Source organism: Sorex araneus, chromosome 2 (genome assembly GCF_027595985.1).
Source record: "Sorex araneus isolate mSorAra2 chromosome 2, mSorAra2.pri, whole genome shotgun sequence".
Classification (NCBI taxonomy): Eukaryota; Metazoa; Chordata; class Mammalia; order Eulipotyphla; family Soricidae; genus Sorex; species Sorex araneus.
In genome coordinates this window covers 138,071,453-138,088,257 of record NC_073303.1, presented here as the reverse complement: position 1 = coordinate 138,088,257, position 16,805 = coordinate 138,071,453, and the positions used below count along the sequence as shown (strand labels likewise).

Sequence of the window (16,805 nt, the reverse complement as noted above, 5' to 3'; positions counted from 1 at the left end):
TGCGGCTTTCAGTATTCTTTCAATAGTCTCATTTTGAGTCTCATTGTCTTGGAGTTTCTGAATTTGGGTCGTTTTTACTGAGACTAATAAAATAAAATTTAAAAAGAAATTGTGTGTACAAAGATTGACACTGACAAGTTATCATTAATACCTTAAGACATATTAAATGATGGTAAAAATAGAGAGATACTACAGTGGTTAAGGCATTTGTCTGGCATTCAATAATGATTTTATCTTGGTACCACATGCTCCAAAGAGCACGACCAGAAGAGCACCTAAGCACAGAGCCAGGAGTAAACCCCAAGCACCACAAGGTGCAGCCCAACCCACACCCCCAAATAGCCAACATCAATATTTTGTGTATCATCAAATAACCTTTGAGTCTTTGATGAAATAAATATATAGAATGAAATTAAATACCCACAACTCAATGATTGGTTAATCACTGAAGACTGGCAATGGTTTGAAATGATGTGAAAAACAAATATAGTTTTTGAAACAGAAAACAATGAGCAAATGCATGAACTGGGCTACACACACACACACACACACACACACACACACACACACACACACATATATATCTTGCTACTAAAACTAACCGATAACCAATACGTAGCATTTCTAACTGAAATTTTATTAGGCAAGTTCATATTTACATCATTCTCCAAAAGACAAAGTTCAGCAAATATTGGCATGTGTCATCACTTCAGAAAACAATAGTTGACCATGCATAAACAGAAAACATGCTAGTGATCTAACCTAATATGCTAGTGATCCTGAAAAGACTCATTGGTAGAATTTAGTCCTTGTTGAAAAGGTAGATGTAGAAAAGATACATGTCATTGAATATTAAGTTAAAATAGTAATCATTTTAAAAATTGAAATATTAAGTTCAAAATTCAGAAAAAGTTCAACATACGTGAGCTTTATGATAAGGGTTGTTGTCTTTAATTCCTGGTAAATATCTGCGTCTTCCCAAAATGGTTTGAACATATCCATCTCTCCTACAGTTCTTCACTGTCTCTCTCATGAAACGATTAATTCCTACAAAGAAAATGCACAGACTTCAATATAACGAAAAACACCAAAACTCCACACTGATAATATATCATCAAAATTTTGCACACAAACTTCCATGCACCTTTTATAACTGAGAGAAAATGAATTTAGAAATAACAATCTTGGTTTTCTAAACAGCTGCCACCACCACCAAATAGAAACCTAAACTCCAGAACAGAGTAAGTTAAAAAATTAAAAGTGATTTTACTCTGCAGTTTTGTGCATGTTACTTTTCATAAGCTTCTGTTGTTCCATAATGGTAATCATGTTTTGCTCTTGGCCCTTGGATCCAAGTGCACATTTCCATAGCTCCTTGTCATGATCTATGCTACAAAGCTGGTCATGGTGCTCTCAGGGCTTGTCCAGCAAGTTGCAGGGCACACAGACTCAGCCACAGTGCTCACCACAGAAGGAGGTGGGCAGTGTCACACATTGGGGTCCCACTCTTTAGTGGTGGTGCTTGCACCACTGTTTAGTAGGGGGATGGTGTCTACATAGTGTTCACATACTTGTTCATGATGGGTGGGGGGCACCCCTGGAAGGTCTTATACACTTTGTATTTCTATTGTACTGTCAAGGGAGCATCACTCTTCAGTTGTGGTGCTTATGCACACCTTGTTGCAGTGTCACTAGAAGTAGGTTGCAGCACCAGGCATTACGGACAGTGGAGCTGCCAGAGTTATGCTTGACCCCTGTGGTGGCACCAGTTATGAAAATCAGCCATACTCTGGCAAGGCAGGCATTTTTGACAGTGAGCCATCTCCCAGGGCTAGAAATCACTTCTTGTTCTTTCATGGCCTTTTTTGCCTGTGTGCGTTTTGCTTTTTTTTTTTTTTGGGGGGGGGGGACAGGGGAGGCCACACCTGGTGATGTTCAGGGATTACTCCTGTTCCTGCATTCAGAAAACACTCCTGGTGGTGCTCAGGTGACCAACTAGGAAATAACGGAGTCAAATCAAACTTGGGTTAGCCCCTTGCAAGGCAAGCATCTTAACTGCTGTATTATCTCTCTGGTCCTCTAGAAATCACTTCTTAAATTTTAAAAGGATGGGGGCTTTTAAAAGTATGGGGGCTGGAGGATAGCACTGTGGGTAGGGCGTTTGCCTTGCATGCAGCCAACCCAGGTTTGATTCCCAGCATCCCATATGGTTCCCTGAGCACCGCCAGGAGTGATTCCTAAATGCAGAGCCAAAAGTAACCCCTGTGCATTGCCAGGTATGACCCAAAAAGCAAAAAAATAAATAAAAATAAAAAGAATAAGTATGGTGTAACTATTCAAATGCAGGCCTAATTCCTTTACTAGCATTCAACCTTCAGGCCCAATATTACATCTTATAGGTACCTTGGGTACATTCTCTCCTCCACAGGTGGACAAATCTCATCAGCGATCACTCCTGCTTCTGAGCTAGAAATATTCTTTTCTTCTAGATCATATTCACTTTTCTCTGAAAATACTTACTCAGAGGGATAGTACAGGCATTAAGGTATTTGCCTTGCATGGCTGCAAATCCCAGTTTTATCTTTATAATATTACCAGAACTGACCCAGACCACAGAACCAGGAATAGCCCCTGGGCATTTCTATGTGCGATCCCCCAAGCTCAATAAATCACTGTATCACTGTCATGCCGTTGTTTGTTGATTTATTCAAGCAGGCACCAGTAATGTTTCTATTATGCTCAGCCCTGAGATTTTAGCAGCTTCTCCTTACTTGTTTTTCCCGACGATCGAAGGCTCTTTCAGGGTCAGGGAAATGAGACCTATCGTTACTTTTTTTGGCATGTTGAATACACCATGAGTAGCTTGCCAGGCTCTGCCGAGTGGGCAGGATACTCTCAGTATCTTGCTGGGCTCTCCGAGAGGTATGCATATATCATTTACTGTATTTTGGGATATGAATACACCATGGGAAGCTTGCAAGGCTCTCCCATGAAGACAATAAACACTTGGTAACTTGTCAGGTTCTCCAAGTGGGAAAACAAGGCTATTACGTCTCGTGGCCGCTTTTTTTTTTTTTTTCATTGATCTGAGAGTCTATATTTATTTCAATACCACTCTAACTAACAGTTTTCTAGGTAATAAATTATACATGACATCTGTCATGTCCTATTTAAAAAATCCCTGTAGTCTCTTGAAAGTCCTTTTAATGTCCTCATCCTCATGTCCAGTGCTACTCTGGTACTTCCCTGTTCTGGTTATTTTCTGCTCAGTCTCTTTTTTTTTTTTTTTAATTTTTTTATTGTGGAAAGTTACAAAGTTACAAAGTTCGTGGCCGCTTTGAGTCTGCGCACTTCTGGGAGCTTGGTCTTACAGTCTCTGGATGTTGGCCGTTGGTGGGATTACACAGCGCCGGGGGCAGTTTGTGGGTGTGGCTGCCAAGCTACTGGAAAATGGGGGATCTGGCTGGAGAAGGCCCAGTCCCAATCCAAGCTCAATAAATACATAAATAAATAAATAAAATGCAATTAGATAAATCAACTCTGTTGATCCATCTAATGGACTTGTGTGTGCAATCTCTGCTTTTCTCACAACTGTACTTATCCTAAAGTAATAAATACTAAGATTCCAATTGAAAGTCCTTGTTTCAGGGCTTCTGGCTGTGTGTCTGGCAGCAAAGACATTTGAGGGGACTGTGAGTGAAAGGAATGACAGAAAATGCTGCCAAACAAAACTTACTATTTTAAATATTTTTAAAATTAGTATTTTACTAAAACTACGCTGGTTTCTTTATCTATAATATAACTGGACTGCTCCTAATCTTTGGTTTTTAACATGTACATGTCTTTCTTAGAACATATGGATTTTGTTTGGAAAAATAACCAATAGTAAGATTACAGAATTATAAATGAAGTATACATTTACATATAATGAACTATATGAAAAAGCCGCACAATTTTCCAAAGTGGTTACATTATTTCAATAAGCTCCATAAAGAACAGAAAAGAGACCCCATGTTTTTAATACTATCCATTGTAGTATTCTTGTAATGAAAAAACTCTCTTCGTTTTAATTCGCTTTTCACTCCTGACCAATGGTGACAACATTTGATGTGGTCATTCTTTTATCTTTTTTCTTTTTTGGTAAAGTGTTTAAATATTCTGACATTTTATTGTCAAAATAAAATTTTGACAATTGTTTGCCACACAGAATTGTAAGAACTTTTTATGCATTCTGGATGCAAGATATTTCTTAGGTAATAGAAACTACAAATATTTTCTCTTAGTCTGTAGTTTGCAGTTACATTTTCTTATAGGTGTCTTTTATTAATGTTTCCTTTGTAACTTAATTCTGCATTATTATTAAAATATCTTTGCTTACTCCAATGTCTCAAAGTTTTTCTTCTTTGCTTCTTCTTGAAACACTATTTTTTCAGTTAGTACTTTTAAGTCTATGCTCCCAATCTAGATAACTCTGACATATGAGTGTGAAATAAATTGGAAGTTCAATTTTTCCCCATACTGGTATTGGCTGTTTACCATCAATTTCTAAAAAAAGTATGTGTATTTTTGGAATCTCTGATTTATTCCACTGTTCTTTATGTTTACCTAAGCCTATCCTGATTATCATACCTTATAATAAGTTTTTGAAACCAAGATCTCTACAGTAGACATTGTTCCTCCAAATTATTATTATTTTATGCTTTTGAATTAGTTTCCTTAATTCAACATAAAAGTCTAAAAGAATTTGACTAGAATTGTAACAAAGCAATATAACAATTTACAGAGAGCTGCCATAATAATATTGTGTTATCTAATAAATTATATACCAATCCTCACATATATTTAAATATTTTTTCAATTTCTCTAAGGATTGCATTGCAATAGTCTTATACATATGGTGAAATTTATCTCAAGTACTTCATCATTTTTAATCTTACTCCAAATGGTTTTATTTTAATTTCACTCATTATTTGCTGCTAGTATACAAAAAATGACTGATTTTAACAAATTAACCTAGGATGTTGGGACCTTCTGAAATTTAGTTATTGGTTCTACTGACTTTTTTGAGAATTCATTTGATTTTCTCTCTACAAGATCACTTTATGTATGAATAAAAGGTTTATGTATGAATAAAAGGTTTTCCTTTGGGGAATGGAGGAGAGTTGATTACAAACAGGCAAGACAAGAACACAAAGAACCCATTTATGGAGGCACACATTTCTTCCCCTCTCCATGACTCTCCATAAACATACAGGTGATGCACAAATATATAGTTAATGTATAAATCATATGACTATATGTATGACTATATGCATTTTTCAAAATTCATAGAAACATACATCTAAAATGTGTGAACTTTCTTTTTTTTCCGTTTCTTTCTTTCTATATTGTGTGTGTGTGTGTGTGTGTGTTTGGGTCACATCTAGCATTCTTAGGACAATGATATTCAAACTATTCTATAACATCAATCATTCTTTAATATTTTTTATCTAAATGAAATGCATATAACATTTCAAAAATATTCTATTAGAATTTTGCAACAGAATATACTATTAGCATTTTACAATTAATTTTTAAAATTCAAAATTAAACTTAAAGTTTATAATGGAATAGTTGAAAAGATAATCAATACTCAAGAGTTCTTTACCTGTGTATCTAGATTTGAAGGAGTCAATGTAGCAAGCAGCATCATTTTCTTTAATGCCCATCTGCTCTCCCAAAGATTTAGCTCCCATTCCATAAATGATTCCATAACAAATCTGTAAGAGTTAGGGGTGAGGGGTCATCATACTCAATAAGCAAAGATCAAAACTATATAAAATACAAAAACAAAAAGTTCATTAGAATTGAAATTTGGTAACCCTCTTATTATATGATGAGCCAAAGAAATGGCAGATCTGGTTTTGGTGGGCTAAATGTAAAATTATGAATTAATATGCTACAAACATCTTTTCTGTCCTTTTTAAACAGTTTTTGGGGTCTCAGAAGAGCTGAAGAAAAAGAAATAGGGGGAGAAAAAGTATATAAATGTGTATTTTAAGAAAATAACCCCAATGATTCAAAAGGGAAGATTGACTTCTGACTCTGTCATTTATCCAGAATTCACCAAAATAGTTTTCCACTCCAAATCAACTTCTGTTTAAAGGTGTTCCTAGGAAACTGAGGAAGCTCAGCTGTGCCAGGGGCCTGTGTTTTACTCAAGTGACATTTTGCCTCCCCAGGTCAGGAATCACCCCACCCACAAAGAGCCCATTTATGGAGGCACACATTTCTTCCCCTCTCCATGACTCTCCATAAACATACAAAGACATCCTAACTATAAGGACCAAACCACACAAGAGCACATAAGAAACAACTCCAGACTGCAAAGATGGCAATGACAAAGCAACACAGAACCATACCAGACTTAGGGAGCAAAGATGTTAGCCAGGAAAACTCAACCAGGGAATATGTGCTATACAAGCTCTCTGATTAGGAATTTAGTGAGGAATTCTGAGGATGTAAAAGGAGCTCAAAGAAACAATGGACCGCACCACCAATAAAACATAAGAGAATATAAGAGCAGAAATGAGAAGAATACAAATAGAAATGACAGATATGAAAAACTTGGTAGGTGCAATGAAAAAATCACTGAAAGGCCTCAGCAGCAGAGTAACAGCTGCTGGAGACAAAAATCAAGGAGCTAGAAGATGAGCTGCAGAGAATCTCCAGACAACAGCAGAAGATGGAAAAGAGCCTCAAAATAAACCAACAGACAACAAGAAAACTTTGGGATAAATTCAAGAGGAACAACAGAAGAATCATCAGGGTACCAGAGGAGCTGTAAGAAAACCCTGATGAAGCAACCATCAACACATCATCGCTGAGATGTTCCCAGAGCTGCAGAGTGTACGCACCCAGATCCAGGAGGCCGAAGGGTACCAGCTAAAAGAAATCCAAATAAAAATACCCCAAGACTCATCCAAATCAGAATGAAGAAAACCACAGATAGAGATAGAATGCTGAAAGCAGCAAAATCAAAGAAGGAAAATATAAGCAAAGGAACTTTCTTAAGGTTTACAGCAGATTACCAGCCAAAATACTCTGGACCCGAAGACAGTGGTGGGATATAGTGAAAAAACTCAATGAAAAGAATTACCAAGAAAACTTTACCCAACCACTCACTCCTTCAGATTTGAAGGAACAATATATAACTTGACAGATAAACAACAATTCAGAAATCACTTAAACTAAAAACCATCTTTACAAGAACTAAATGGGCTACTGTAAGTTAAGACAAGCCTCACAAAAATGCTGAACTCCTGCAGAAAAATGGCAAAAAACTCCATAACAATAACCTCTCAATATCAATGGGCTAAATGCACCAATTAAGAGACACAGATTGGCTGGATAGATTGAAAAATTAAACCCTTAAAGATTCTTTTAGCTTCAATGTCATGGAGAGTTCTGCCTACATTTTCCTCTTTGTACCTTATAGATTCATGTCTGATATTGAGGTCTTTAATCCACTTTGATCTGACTTTTGTGCCTGGCATTAGACAGAGGTCAGAGTTCATTTTTTTTGTAGGTAATATCCAGTTTTCCCAGCATGCAAAAGGAAGCAAACATAAACAAATGGGACTACATCAAACTAAGAAGCTTCTGCACTTCAAAAGAAACAGTGACCAAAATACAGAAAGAGCCACAGAATGGGAAAGAATATTTACCCAATACCCATATGATAAGGGATTAATATCCAGGATATACAAGACACTAGTAGAATCGTATAAGAAAAAAAACTCCAACCCCATCAAAAAATGGGGAGAAGAAATGAACAGAAGTTTCCTCAAAAAAGAAATACAAATGGCCAAAAGGCACATGAAAAAATGCTCCACATTGCTAGGCATCAGGGAGATTCAAATCAAAACAACAATGAGATATCATCTCACACCACAGAGACTGGCACACATTCAAAAGAACAAAAGCAACCAGTGCTGGTATGAATGTGGGAAAAAAGGGACGCTCTTTCACTGTTGGTGGGAATGTCGACTGGTCCACACTTTCTGGAAAACAATATGGACAGTCCTTCAAAAACTAGAAATTGAGCTTCCATATGACCCCGCAATACTACTTCTGGGAATATATCCCAAGGATGCAAAAGAGCACAGTAGAAATAAAATCTGTACCTATATATTTATTGCCGCACTGGAAACAACGCGGGTGCCCTAAAACAGATGACTGCTTAAAGAAACTTTGGTACATCTACACAATGGAATACTATGCAGCTGTTAGGAGAGATGAAGTCATGAAATTTGCTTATAAGTGGATAGACATGGAGAGTATCAGGCTAAGTGAAATGAGTCAGAAAGAGAGGGACAGACATAGAAGGACTGCACTCATTTGAGGAGTATAGAATAACATCACATGAGTCCGACACACAAGGACAGTTAGATACAAGGGCCAGGAGGATTGCCCCATATCTGGAAGTCTGCTTCCTGAGCAGAGGGGAGAAGGCAGATGGAATAGAGAAGGGATCAGTAAGAAAATGATGGCTGGAGGAATCAGTTGGGATGGGAGATGTGTGCCGAAAGTAGATAATGGACCAAACATGATAACCTCAGTGTCTGCGTTGCAAGTCATAATGCCCAAAAGTAGAGAGTATGGGGAATATTGTCTGCCATGGAGGCAGGGGGAGAGTGGGAAAGGGGGGGATACCAGGGATATTGGTGGTGGGGAATATGCACTGGTGGAGGGATGGGTGTTGGGTGTTTGATCATTGTGTGATTGTAACCCAACACGAAAGCTTGTAACTATCTCACAATGATTCAATAAAATTTTTTAAAAAAAGAAAATTAAAACCAACACACTGCTGTCTGCATTTGAATAGTCAGAGCAAACACAGACTCAAAGTCAAAGGTTGAAGACAGTTCTTCAAGCAAACAATATCTTCAGAAAGGGCAGGGTGGCCATACTAATATCAGACAACATAGACTTCCAGCTGAAAAATAGTATAAGAGACAGTGAAATTCATTTCTTAATGATCAAGGGATCTGTAAATCAGGAAGAACTCACCCCTAACCATATAAGTACCTCATGAGGAACCAGTAAAATACTTAAAACAACTACCAATAGACTTGAAAAGGGCACCGATAGCAACACAACAGTGGTTGGAGAGTTCGTCACTTTGTCACTTCTTGACAAACCAACTGGACTAAAGCTCATAAAGGAAGTACTTCATTTGGAGAAAGAAATGGGAGAAAGGGGCTTAGTAGATATACATAGGGTCATTCATTCAAAAGGCTGAATACACTTTCTTCTCCACTGCACATGGAACATTCTCCAAGGTAAAGTCCCATGTCCTGGGACGCAAAACATACCTTCACAAAGTCAAGAACATAGAAATAATAGCAATTATCTCCTCTGACCATGATGCACTAAAAGTACAAGTTGATCACAAAGAGAAATGGAGAAACAACTCAAACACCTGTAAATTAAATAGCTTGTTACTGAACAACCAACAAATCAGGGAGGAAGTCAAAGAGGAAATAAAAAGATTCATGGAGGGGCTGGAGAGATAGCACAGCGGGTAGGGCGTTTGCCTTGCACGCGGCCGACCCGGGTTCAAATCCCAGCATCCCATATGGTCCCCTGAGCATGGCCAGGGGTAATTCCTGAGTGCAGAGCCAGGAGTAACCCCTGTGCATCGCCAGGTGTGACCCAAAAACCAAAAAAAAAAAAAAAGATTCATGGAAACAAACGAGAATGTGGAAAGAGGAGTATTCCACTGCTTGATCGACCGAGAATTACAGCTGTGAGTAAATAAAAGACAAGGAAAGCTGTTCTTTGAGGTGAGTGATGTCCTTTCTCCCATAGTTCATTTGTAATAAAGTTGGAGTTGCAATGAAAATGCAGCCTTTGGCTTTCTATGTCAGTCATGCAGAAGCAGAAACAAATATGGGTCCATTTAAAAGGGCTCAAAGGGCTGGAGTGTATGCGCTGCATGCAAAAACCTAGGGTTCAATCCCCCCACACCATATGGCCCCTGAGCATTGCCAGAAAAAAACAGTATAGTGAGCTTTCATATCCTCTCATAGTTGAGTGGTACTCCATACCTCTGCTTTAAACCTGGATGAGCTTTAAGCAGATCTCAATATTTTGCCTTTTAAAAATATGTGCTGGCTCACAATCTTGCAAAAAATCTTGCATAAAATTATTTGTAACATTTAATGAGATTGGCAATAACCTTTAGGTAATAATTCCTACTTCCTAGAAAACTCATTTAAAAAAAATGTTAACAGGATCAAACCCAAGATCTTTTATGTGCAAAGCTCCCACTGTACTACATTGTGAATGGTCCTTGTTTCTAGGAATGTATATGCAAAACTGTTTTAAATGTGCTTTCATACTTCCTCCCCTACCTTCAACCCTATATTTATTTGTCTTAAATTCACATTTATTTGTCTTAAATTCACATTCACATTCACAAGAATATTTACAAGAACATCTCTCCCACTGGTTCTGAAATGTAATATTTTATTTGTTTTTTTTTTTTTTTTGGTTTTTGGGTCACACCCGGTGATGCACAGGAGTTACTCCTGGCTCTTCACTCAAGAATTACCCCTGGCGGTGCTCAGGGGACCATATGGGATGCTGGGATTAGAACCCGGGTCGGCCGCATGCAAGGCAAACGCCCTACCCGCTGTGCTATCGCTCCAGCCCCTGAAATGTAATATTTTAAATGAGTTATGTTTGTCCAAAGCTAGCTAGTTTATCATTTATTGTTTATATGATTTTTTATAGATAATGGTGCATTTCCTTTCTACTTTGGTAAAATAAAAGAAAAACCAATACAAGCACATCATTCAATAAAATTTTAGAAAAAAAACTAAATACTGCTTGGTGTGACTCCCCAAAACAAAAAATAAATAAATGTTCCAAGGATAGCATACAGGTAAATAAAATAACCAATGGCCTCAACAAATTAAAATTATCAGTTAACCAAAAATGCACAATTTAGGGGCCGGAGCGATAGCACAGTGGGTAGGGCATTTGCCTTGCACGCGGCCGACCCGGGTTCAATCCCCGGCATCCCATATGGTCCCCCAAGCACTGCCAGGAGTGATTCCTAAGTGCAAAGCCAGGAGTAACCCCTGTGCATCGCTGGGTGTGACCCAAAAAGCAAAAAAAAAAAAAAAAAAAAAAAAAGCACAATTTAGCAATATGCATTTTCAATAAACTTTTAAGGAGCACTTTTTATTAACAACAACAACAAAAAGAAGGGGGTATGGTGCTTCGAGCATGTCAACCTGTGCCTGTGGGGCAAGTGCATCAGCAGCCTGATGGTGCCTTCAGACTTCCAGATACCCCCAAATTGCTGCTGTGCCTTTGGCCAGATCCCAACAACTTGGGGCCAAGTTTACCAAGAATTAAACGCCAAAAGTAGGTATGTGGGAGACACACCCACAAACCACCTCCGGCTCAGCAACATAAGCTCATTTACTCTCCTTAATTCAGAGAACCATAAATCTCGAAAGAGATCAAAAGATGCAGTTAGAGCATCTTTTGATCAAAAGATGCAGCGGTAGGTGGGAACCCATGATTGAGAGCCCCAGCCTCGCTTGGATCAGGACTCAGCCTCCTCCCCCAGGTCCTCAGTTTTCCAGTAGCTTGGCAGCCCCCAGCACCATGTAGTCATGTAATTTCATCAATGGTGAAGGTCCAGAGACTATAAATTAAGCTCCCAGAAGAGAGTGCTGCAGAATGTTCTGACCCTGCGCCAGGCTGTCTTTACCAGGGCACCTCAGAGAGGGTCAGATTGAGTTTCCCTCTCTGCCCTAAGTAGAACCCCACAGCTGAAAACCTCCAGAACCCAACCACCGCCATGCCCAAGGCCACTCTCATGTTTGGACAAGCCTCACCCAAGAGGACACGAGACTCACCCAAAATGGGATGAACCTCACCAGAGAGCAAACCGGCAGGAAAACCTAGATATGCGGGAACCCGTGACTGAGATCCCAAGCCTGCTTCGATAGGGACTAGGCCAACTCCTCGCCCAGGCCCCCAGTTTTCCAGAAGCTTGGCAGTCACACCCACAAACTGCCCCTAGTGCCATGTAATCTCATAATGGCCAAGACCCAGAGACTATAAACTAAAGCTCCCAGAAGAAAATGATACAGGATTTCCTGGATATTATATTCTATCCATAACAAGCAATACAAAACAAATCATCTAGCATTGACTTTTCGGCAGGTTTGAGTGATGGTGAGACTGGTGTCAAAATATCAAATGTAACCAAAGCAGAGAATATGGGGGAAATTGTCTGCCACACAGGCAGGTGAAGGGTTGGAATGGGGTTGGGGGGCGGGATACTGAGAATTTTGGTGGTGGAAAGTGCGCACTGGTGAAGGGGTGGGTGTTTGGTGATTATATGACCAAAGCTCAAACATGAAAGCTTTGTAGCTATATCTCACCATGAATCAAAAAAAGGGGGAAAATAATAATAAAATAAACATTCAGAATAAAATAAAAAAAAGTAATGTGGAGTTCATGCCCAATTCAATCAGCTTAATCAATGGCTGAATAAATAGCAGCACTCCTACATTATTAAAGGAAAAAAAAAGATTTTGGTGAAATGTTGTGTGAAAATATAAAGAAAAAAATACTGATCAGACCGGAGTGATAGTGTAGTGGATGAGGCACTTGCCTTGCATATGTAAACCCTGGTTCGATCTCTGGCACCCCACATGGTCAGCACTGCCAGGAGTGATCCCTAAATGCAGAACAGGAGCAAGCCCTGAGCACTGCCAGGTATGGTTCAAAAACAAAAAAACGACAAAATACTGATGCTTACAGATTAAAAAGATGTTTTAAAGATACATTTATATACAGATAACAAATACCACTAACACTATCTACCATTAATGCACGTGGCTTTCCTGGCCTTAAATAATCTCAACCCAAATCTCTGATTGTTACTACTGACTCTGCAAGGATAGTATAGTGAGTAACGTGAAAGAGGCTCAGATGAACGTCCTTTGAAAGATCCAAAACTGAAAAAAAAGCATTCAACTGTAAATGATGAGACCATTTAAAATTTTTTTGAATCAAAAAACTTATGATTTATGGTAAGCACATTCATTAAGATAACCTGCTTCGCTTGCTGCCTCAGATCATCCCCAACACACTCTGGTTCCACCATCTTCCACTCAGCTGCAACACTTCTGAAAACGTCACCACCAGAGTTTAATACTTGAATGAGACGTCGATCATGGGATAAATGAGCCAAGATCCTCAGTTCAAGTTGAGAGTAATCAGCAGCTAATATAAAACCACCTGAAGTAGGAATTATTTTAGAAAAGCTTGTCAAAATCAAATCCAAAACCACATAATAATCAATATAAAAATTTCATTATAGTTTAGAACCTCTGGATTGTGTTTGCAAAAATTAAAACCTGGCTTTTAATATGAGGTAATTAAGTTCTATAGCTTACATAGCTTCTTTTTCCATTTAGCTTTCAAATAACATAATATATGCAAGCTACCCTTATAAATTAGCAATTTGGTATCAATTAGAAATTCCCAATGCTTCAGACACATAGTAAAAAATGTTTTTTTTATGCCTCTCCTGCAAACACTGACTACTTAGAAACTGGAGAATGAAGTTTTTTTTACATTCTATAAAAAGCCTTGCATAGAAGAAGGGAGGGAGGGAGGTAAGAAGGGAAGGAGGGAAGGAAGGAAGGAAGGAAGGAAGGAAGGAAGGAAGGAAGGAAGGAAGGAAGGAAGGAAGGAAGGAAGGAAGGAAGGAAGGAAGGAAGGAAGGAAGGAAGGAAAGAAGGAAGGAAGGGCACTCTACTGTATATACATTTCAAGTTGGCTTGAGAGAAAGATATGCTCTACTTTGACAATAACAAAGACATTCAACAACAACAAAGATGCTAGTGGTCAAATTTGAATAAGAGTTATGAAGAGGATTCAGATTATCTATGGATTAGAAATGACTTGCAAATTCAGTGGATTTTGTTCCTTTCCAGTCTGATTCCCACGTAACATTTGTCACCAATCATCACCCAGTCTCTCAATTTTTTTCCCATAATTTCTAAAGTCATAATTATTTTTTTATATTTCTGACTTGCTCTATGTTGCATTTCTCCAAACTGCTTCCTATTGCATTAATTGTCTTCCCAAGGTGATTATCTCTGCCAGAGTACTTTTTCCTTCTTTCGCTGCTTAATCATTAACATTTTTTTTTTTTGCTTTCAAAACATTTGAAAGTCATGATCTAACTCTCAAATTATCCATACTATTAGTATAACATATTTGCTCATTTTATCTTTTGCCTGCTGGCAGGTATGGGTGAATTTGCAAAAAGTTTAACAATAAAGGGTTGAAGAAATATGACCGGGGTTAAGGCACTTGCCTTGTATGCAGCCAGCCTGGGTTCAATCCCTGCCACCACATACGGTCCTACAAGCCCTGTCATGCGTTGTGAGTGATTTCTGAGTGCAAAGCCAAGCGTAAGTTCCAGGCACAGCTTGGTGTTACCCAAAAACCAAAACAGGCTTACAATGACCTTGGATAGCGTAGCTTCAAGAGATAGTTGTGAGCACATTATAGAAGTTTCCCAATAAGTAGACCATAAAAAAAATGGTGCCACACAAAGTCTTTGTATGCTCCACTGAAAAGATGGAGCTTTGAACACAAACTTATGAGTCCTGTTCATAATTCAGGTTAGTTTAGTGACTTGAAAGTCATCCAAATCAATAAGAAGCTGAAAATCCATCTGCTGCTGCCTTACCTGGGAAGGGCACAAAGGCATGTCGCATGCTAACAGAAAAAGGCATTCCTCTGTCTGAGGCTCTCTCCTCCTTCTCTGCCTGGTGCCAAGGGCTCACACCATATCCCTTCTTGTTTCTTCCTCTGCTATACAAACAATATCATGAGTTGGACATAAAGCAATCTCAAATACACACACAAAAAGCATTTTTCAGTCAAGTCAGTACTTCCATCTAAGGATTCAACACCTTAGTTAAAGCTCCCTTTAAAGCTTAGTAAAGATACGAAACACTTTTAGCAAACATTCAATTAAATAGTAAGACATTTCTTTAATAGCTTTTCCTACAAACTGCTTCTGAGACTTCTCTGACATTTAGTTCACCTAAACAAATTTCTTTGACTACACAAAATACATATATATGTATATATGTACATGTATATATTACATATATGTATATTAAGAGCTTTTTCTTCCTTTGGGCATATATGGCAAAGGCAAAAGGCTCCTTCCTGGTACTACTAAACTCATCCTATAATATTTAACATAAAGAAGCCAATAGAGCTGATTAATGTAATTAACAGTTTAGTTTTTGGTTTTTTTTTTAATCTTTCAGCCTGGCAAGCTACCCGTGGTGTATTCGATATGCCAAAAAAAAAAAAACAAAAAACAGTAACAAGTCTCACAGTGGAGACTTTCCTGGTGCTCGAGCAAATCGATGAACAAGGGGACGACAGTGCTACAGTGCTACACCATCAGCTAATTTATTTAAAGGCAGGTAAGAGGTTTGAAATCACAACCATCACTATGGGTAGGACCCAGAATAGAAATATAAATATCTGGAAAAGAAAATTTGGTCTAATATGCTAGTCTTAAGCCATGCATGTATACATTCATAAAACTATATTCACAAAGAAAAATAGTGCCTACCTGCCCTTAGGAGGGAGGCCTCTGCACGCTGCCTGGGAAGGTGGGCTCTCCTCGACTAGTGTTGGCATTTTGATCTCAAAATCTTTTGGCACATTTTGAATATTTGGTTCTACAAAAGTGATTCGTCCTAAAATCAAGCAGAATGAAGACATAAAATTAAAATGGAAAAGAAATCTTTCATTTATTTGAACTGTTTCACATTTGTTTTGTTATTTTGGTGTCAGGGATCAAACCCAGGGCACTACGCATGTAAGACATGTGTATTTCCACTGAGAACTTTCCTCTACCCAGTCACTGCATTTCTGAATTAAAAAAAAAAAAAAAAAAAAAACATGCTCTGGGTCCAGGGAGATGGTATGGTTGAGGTGCCTGTCTCACTGTGCTAGCGCCTGACTTGATTCCTGGCACCACCTGGTGCCCTGAGCCTGCCAAGTGTATTCCTGGAGGCCCTCAAATACCAACGGCCCAGCCCTAGGGCCATCTGCACAACCCCAGCAGCACTACCCCTTAGGCCCTGTAGCAAACTGTCTGGACAGTTGGCAGAGTTGCAGGGACTGGATCCCCAGAAACCCGGAGCACTGTTTAGGAGTCACAGTAATGCCCTGGCCCCACCCTGCTCCATCAAAATACATTCTCCTCTTGTGTTTGTGGGAACCACAACAAGCGGTGCTCAGGGTACATTCCTGGTTCTATGCTCACGCCGGCAGTGTTGGGGGGACCATATGAAGTACTGGGAATTGAAATGGGGTCAGTTGAATGCAAAAAAGTACCTTAATCACTGGACTCTCTCTCCAAACCCCAAAACATTCTCTACTACTGCTGATAAATATGTGTGTAAATATAGTCAAATGGCATATTTTTATTGTTTGTTTCCCAATGAGAAAAAAGTAGACCTTCCCCCAGTGTACATAAACATCTGAATCAGTTACAATACAAGCCGGAGCAATAGCACAGCGGGTAGGGCATTTGCCGTGTGAACTCGGCGACCTGAGTTCAATTCTTCCGCCCCTCTTGGAGAGCCTGGCAAGCTACCGAGAGTATCTCACCCGCACCGTGGTGTATTAGATATGCCAAAAACAGTAACAACAAATCTCACAATGGAGACCTTACTGGTGCCCACTCA

At 38.8% G+C, this 16,805-nt stretch overlaps 1 protein-coding gene across 1 annotated transcript in view; it reads right to left on the bottom strand.

The window, feature by feature from the left end:
* Positions 1 to 16,805, bottom strand: part of POLQ (DNA polymerase theta) — a 105,441-nt gene that overhangs the window by 21,939 nt on the left and 66,697 nt on the right. Inside the window, exons 24-28 of the mRNA XM_055129486.1 lie at positions 15,683 to 15,809; positions 14,777 to 14,898; positions 13,127 to 13,311; positions 5,648 to 5,759; positions 923 to 1,047 (exon numbers count right to left, since the gene is read on the bottom strand). Of these exons, the coding sequence (XP_054985461.1) occupies positions 923 to 1,047; positions 5,648 to 5,759; positions 13,127 to 13,311; positions 14,777 to 14,898; positions 15,683 to 15,809 (671 nt within the window). The remainder of the gene's footprint in view (positions 1 to 922; positions 1,048 to 5,647; positions 5,760 to 13,126; positions 13,312 to 14,776; positions 14,899 to 15,682; positions 15,810 to 16,805) is intronic.